General features: G+C 46.4%; 1 protein-coding gene across 1 annotated transcript; it reads left to right on the top strand.

Moving 5' to 3' along the window:
* Nucleotides 1-2,809: 2,809 nt before the first annotated feature.
* plagl2 (pleiomorphic adenoma gene-like 2) lies at nucleotides 2,810-5,527 on the top strand. The gene is made up of 2 exons (XM_070839839.1): nucleotides 2,810-3,249; nucleotides 4,042-5,527. The coding sequence occupies exons 1-2, from the start codon at nucleotides 2,909-2,911 to the stop codon at nucleotides 5,525-5,527; spliced, it is 1,827 nt and encodes a 608-aa protein (XP_070695940.1). The 5' UTR covers nucleotides 2,810-2,908.
* Nucleotides 5,528-6,444: the final 917 nt, after the last annotated feature.

Raw genomic sequence — 6,444 nt, 5'->3', positions numbered from 1 at the left:
AAGTACATGTAGGTGTCCCTCTGCGGCTTCCTTCCGAGCTCGCTCTCACTTGTTGTAGCTTAAACGTAGCTGTATATTTGTTTCCTGTTGCAGAAAGAGCAGCATCTGCCATATAAACATATGTAAATATCTTTTTACTGTTATTGCAGTTTTGCAGCATTAATAAAAGTGAGCTGTTGGTAGAGGAAATACACTGTTGCCCATAAAGTTGGAATAATTGTTCAATACCCCCAATTTTGTTAGTTTGCAAAGATTAATTGTGGTTTAAGTTTCACTGTGATTGTGTTTGGAAGAGTTTGATCAATAAAGTTAAGAAGATATAAACTTTATTTATCAAGAATAAATCACATTGTCACAATCATTTCATGAGAAGAGGTAAAAAAAACATTTTATTCCAACTTTATGGGCCCTATAGGGAAAATGAATGGTGCAGTGATCATAAGGAATTCTTTGATACTGAGCTATGTCTATATAGCATAAATAAATAATGTTTTTGTTCAGGTTGAAGAATTGTAATTGAAAAGTCAAAGTGATTGTGCTGAGTTTCACAGAAGACACTCTGACGTGACAGCATGAAATACACAGGTGTAAATAATACATTCATGAATTCCATGTAGCTGCCTGTTTTTTTTTTGTAAGAGATTAGTTTCTTTTGTTAATTAAGCGCATCTATTCAGGGTGGGATTCAGGATTTAGGTAACAAACAGATTTATAGTCAGATATGTTGGCTAACTAAAATGTAATGTTATGTGTACATAGAGCAAATCTAATAATATTAGTTTGGTTAGTATCAGTCATTTGGGCTTGTTCAGGGCTGAGGGCATCCATGTGTGAAGTTCCTGCTCCACATGGTCTGTCATGGTGTGTCCTTTGTTTTCAAGCTCTATTCGGTTTATTTCTATAACTTGATGGTGTGGATTCTCTTCATTGTACTGTATCTGCCTGTCTGTGTGCGCGCTTTTGTGAGTGTGTTTGAGCATGGCTTGGGGGGGAGGGTGTGTACATGATGTTGCATTCGGCGTGACCAGAACTCTGTGTGTTGTATGTGCTGTTGTGTGCGGAGGAGAGAGGCAGGGCGACACGGCATGGTTCAGGCCAGGAATGTGCGACGTGGGTAGGCTGTACAATAGAGCCGGGCTCCCTCAGGGTGGTCAATGGGACGGGTGTCACCCCCCTGCACCCTCCCCGCTGGGTGATGACCACCACACAACGCTACAGCTGTCAGGTCCTCTTAACCACCGCTGTAAACACACATACATTATGAGACGAAACACACATGTAAGCACATGTACACACGGAGACGTACGTGAGCACACAGACATGCACCGACTGAAGTGTATCTTGTGTAGAAAAATGACACGAGCATACGCACAACTCTCATATTTAGACTTCAGCCACATGTGCCAACGTTAATGTATGTAAATGAAAGCATCTGCAAAAAAAAAACAACATGCAGATTCCAGCATGTTTGCTGTCTGTCTTAACTCACTGACCTCTCGCACAGAGAGGATGCCATTACGTTTGGAGGTTGTGTATGTATGTGCAGACCATGTGCATGTGTGTTGTATTCATTCTGTGTTCAACGTGTGTTTACAGTACTTATATGCACTCTCGGTTCATGTGACTGACGCTCCTTGCACAGCTAACATTGTGATCGGTGTTGTGTCCTTGGACTTAGCTGGTGTGTTAGCTAGCAGGCGTCACAGAGGTCACTGAGGGTAAATAAGGGAATGCAGAGATGGCATGGAGAGAGTTCAGGGATCTCTTGGGAACACAAGTTAATATACTTAAACAACTGTTGCTGTTTCGGTGCAGTTTTCCCACTCGTGCTGTCCCTTTTTTCACGTCGAAGTTTGTGACCCTGTTGTCAAGAGTTTGTTGAGTTCAGGTTGACAGGTAGTGCTGGTTCTAGGAAGCCTGAGTGTGTGGCGTAAACACTGCCCAGCCCCCCACCTCTCTCTACCCTGGGGGTTGTGTGTGTTTCTGTGTTTTCCCAAGGATTACAGGAGCCTTATCCAGTTTCATAACAAGTACATACATGTACACATATTAACACACACAAAGCTGTCTTTGTGCACCACGCTGTCATCTGAAGACACACATGATGAGGGATGAGACTGTGTAATTACTTTCTGTCTCCACGTATGGTTATACAAGTTTAGGTAGTGTGGTGTGGCTATGATTGAGAATCATCATTCGCATAACAGTTTTTGCTAATCCTTTGCAGTTCCTGTCGTGTCCGTCAGGCTTGTCGTTCAGCTCCCCCTATTGAGCTCAGAGGAAAATTGCTCTAAACTGGAATTTGCAAGTGACATATTATGATTCAACTCAAGCCTGTTGAATTATGGACACGCTTGGATTCTCAAGTTGTAGTCTAGCACAACAATAATAATAATAATAATAATAATAATTATGCATAATGCAATATTGTCAAAGCTTTAAACTAAAAGGAATCTTTTTCTCAACTTACCTTTATATTTATCGTGTTTGCTCTCTCCTTGCAGGACAGTAAAAATGCAAAGCAGCCTTTCCCACTCACCGCCAACCATAGCTGTTGGGACTGGGTGAGGAGGAGAGAACAAGAGAGTGACAGAGAGGAGCAACTGAAGAAGAGAGTGAGAGAAGGAAGGAAAGTGCAGAGACAAAAGAAAGTAGAAAGTAGGATCATAACAGGTAAAAATTAGGCTTGAATAAAAAAAAATATGTTCAGCATCACCACAAACTTGAAAGAGTGCTTCAAAGATTATACCCTCTATCTCACCACAGATTTTGGAGGATCGTCTGCCTTTCCTGTCAGCTGTCGGTCACCTTCTTTTTCGGCAACTCCTCCCCGAAACTTCCCACGTTGAGCCTGCAGGGCAGGGGAGCCAAAGGTGAATTTTCATGGCAGCGGCACTCTAGGGCTGCCATGGCAGCTGCTGCCGCCGATGCCTCACACCATATTACCGCACTGACACCGGAGGAAGAGGGACGACGGGCTGCCGCCAAGCTGTTTGGTAGCACCGCCCCGCTGCCACGGACAGAGAGAGAGAGAGAGCGAGAGAGGGGGAAAGAGAGAGAGAGGGAGAGGGAAGAAGAAGGAGAGGACGTAGGGAGAGCAAGTGGGAACGAGTGTTTGGTGTGCGGGGCCCTGTTCGCCTCACAGGATAAGCTCCAGCTCCACGCCTTAAGTCACACAGGAGAGAAACCCTTCCATTGCTCACAGCCACACTGTCTCAAGGCCTTCAGCTCCAAATACAAACTCTTCAGGTACTGCACATGAATCACTTCACATCCTTTTAAATGCAGAATGATGCATGGCTTCTTTAGGTTTCCCAGACTCCCCAAATGAGCCACTTCAGAAAGGATATCATTTGTACTTTTGCTCAGAATGTGTGACCCAGAAAAAGTAGTAACTTGACCTTTATGACTGAAGCGTGTCCAACATTTTTATATTAAGAATGGATCACATTACTACTTGTGTGTGATTGGCATTGCTGGTAGTAACCACTCACAAACAACCATCACAGTCTTAGATTTAGTGTCTTTCAGTCCATGGTTTTCGTTTTACAGCCTGCAGCTTTTCTAGTTTACTGACGCTACCCTCATTAGCATCATTTACAGACAGCGGCATCCATCAGGAGGCCAAGAACCCGACTCCAAATGAATTCTAATGTCGCTCCAGAACTGCTGGACGCTAACGCATTTACTACAACAGCTTTACAAAGTGATAAAAGGCCTCAAGTAGCCAAAAATCAGTCAGGGCAGGCTCAAGTTACTAAATTTCACTTATCAACATACTTGGGTCTTTGGAATCTAGTGAATCACAGGAAGTGGTTACAAAATACATTTTGGGTCCTGACTGGAAACCCTTGTGAGTCATGTATATAAGGACACAAGGGATTTGACTGAAAGGAATTCATGCCTCACCTAAACAGGCACACTACTGACACACTGCATAACAAACATGACAATGAGAAAAGGAATGTGTAACTTCTCCCAAATCACCTTTCACCTAAATCACCCTTACCATGTTTCTCTTTTTCTTGTGTTCCTTTGCAGGCATATGGCCACACACTCTCCGCAGAAGACCCATCAGTGCTCGTTCTGTGAGAAAATGTTCCACCGCAAAGACCACCTGAAGAACCACCTACAGACCCATGACCCCAACAAGGAGGCCTTCAAGTGCGAGGAGTGTGGGAAGCACTACAACACCAAGCTGGGATATAAGCGCCATGTGGCCATGCACTCTGCCACAGCAGGGGATCTCACCTGTAAAGTGTGCATGCAGACCTACGAGAGCACACCTGTGCTCTTGGAACACCTCAAGAGCCACTCCGGGAAGTCCTCTGGTGGCACCAAGGAGAAAAAACACCCATGCGACCACTGTGATCGACGTTTCTACACGCGGAAGGATGTGAGACGGCACATGGTGGTCCACACGGGCCGAAAGGACTTCCTGTGCCAGTACTGTGCCCAGCGCTTCGGCAGGAAGGACCATCTGACACGCCACGTGAAGAAGAGCCACTCGCAGGAGCTGCTCAAGATCAAGACGGAGCCTCCTGATATGTTAGGCCTTTTAGCGTCAGGGTCTCCACCCTGCCCTGTCAAGGAGGAGCTCAGCCCCATGATGTGCGGCATGGGTCCCAACAAAGACCCCATGATGGGCAAACCCTTCCCCAGTGGGGCTCCTTTCCCGATGAGCATGTACAACCCCCACCATCTCCAGGCCATGTCTAATTCTGGTGTGGGTCACCCACACCCGTCCCTGATGCCCAGTTCCTTGTCTGCAGCTATGGGCATGGGTTGTCACATGGAAACCCCTGGACCTCTTCACCCACACTCCCATCACCACCACCATCACCACCACCATCACCACCACCACCATTCCCCTCCGCTGCCCACACACCACCAGCCTCCGGCTCCCCAGCAGCAGCACCAGCCCCAGCCAGGCCCCAAATACCAGCTGGGATCTACCTCATACCTGCTGGACAAGCCCTTGAAAGTGGAGATGGAGAGCTTCCTCATGGATCTGCAGAGTGGCTCACCAGGCCCGGTTCCCTCTGCAGAGCCCCACGCTGCTGCCTCGCCCCCAAAGGACGGACTGGAGCCCACCTCGGGCCTGGCGGATGAGCTTTGTGGGGATCACCTCCTGTCCAAGAGCCCTGCGGTGATCGCTGAGTCTCTGTGTGCTGCTAACATGGACTTCTCCCATCTGTTGGGGTTCCTGCCCCTCAACCTGCCTCCCTACAGCGCCCCCATGAGCACGGGAGGGCTGGTGATGGGCTACACCTCATCTGCGACCTCCTCCTCTTCTTCCATCTCCTCTTCCTCATCTCTGCATGCTGCCGAGCCCCATGCCGCAGCAGTCGCCGCGGCAGCAGCTGCCGTCGCCATGGCACCTCTTACCTCTTTGCAACCGCAACCTCAGGAGCAGCAGAGCTCTAGCGGGGGTCTGGGCCTCGGACCTCTGCACCCACTCCCATCAGTGTTCAGCTCCAGCCTTAGTACCACCACACTGCCTCGCTTCCACCAGGCCTTCCAGTGAGAGAGCCAGCCTTCGGCCCAGCCCTGCCCGGCCAAGATGGCCTCCACACCAGCTTCAGCTCAACTCGGCTCAGCATGGATATTCTGGGCTGTGGTTCTTTACAGGGCCTGATTAGAACGTTGGAGAATTAGAGTAAATACATACACAGATGAACACTTAGAAGCCTTAAATGAAAGCGCACAAAAGCTTTTGATTGAGCCTTAAAAGGAAGTTAAACCCCTTTGAGCAAAAAGGAAAAGGTGAGAAAACAAGTTGAAGCAGCTTTTATTTGGGCTTTTTGTTTCTCCTATCCTATAGTTATAATGATGTATTAACCCACCTTTTTTTATTTCTATTTACTTCACCTTTTATCCCCCCTCCATCCCCTATTTAGTAGTATAGCGGGCAGGATCAGTAGGCCAAAAGGCGTGGTACTGCATACTTTCTAAAGTAATAATATTAAAAAAAATCAAAGATAATTTAGTGAAGATTATCTGTCTTGTTGTGACCCAGAAAGAATATAGTTTGAAGTGGATATTTTGTTTTACTTTATTTTTCTTTTCCAAATGTAAGAAAATGGTAGAATGTGTCCCATCTTGAGTTTTGAACCACCCACTCTAATAACCTAAGCTGCCATTACTGATATGTGGAGGAGAGAGCTCAGTGAAGGATTGAAGCAAATGCAGACATTGAACCTTAACTCCCTCTAGATGGCTAGGCTAGAGCCGCAAAAGCAACCCTGCCTCGAAAAAAAAAGTGCTCTACAAACAAGAAAAAGAATTAGACGGATGTCCCTTTTATTTTCTTTGAACTCTTAACTGATGTGCTCCTAGAGTTCGCTCAGTTTGAGTGGAAATAGCTCATGAAGTAAAAAAAAACAAACTCGTAATATTATATGATTGACAAGAACACGTTTGCTGCCAAACAAAGACCAGTCA

Source organism: Pempheris klunzingeri, chromosome 11, assembly GCF_042242105.1.
Source record: "Pempheris klunzingeri isolate RE-2024b chromosome 11, fPemKlu1.hap1, whole genome shotgun sequence".
Taxonomy (NCBI): Eukaryota; Metazoa; Chordata; class Actinopteri; order Acropomatiformes; family Pempheridae; genus Pempheris; species Pempheris klunzingeri.
Note: the sequence above shows the minus strand (reverse complement) of the source record. Positions and strands in the feature narration are given on the sequence as shown.

Bases quoted from the DNA above. Each gene is read 5' to 3' on its own strand.
- plagl2 (XM_070839839.1), top strand. From the start codon at position 2,909: ATGGCAGCTGCTGCCGCCGATGCCTCACACCATATTACCGCACTGACA. The intron at 3,250-4,041 runs GTACTGCACATG...GTTCCTTTGCAG, and splicing joins TCCAAATACAAACTCTTCAG to GCATATGGCCACACACTCTC.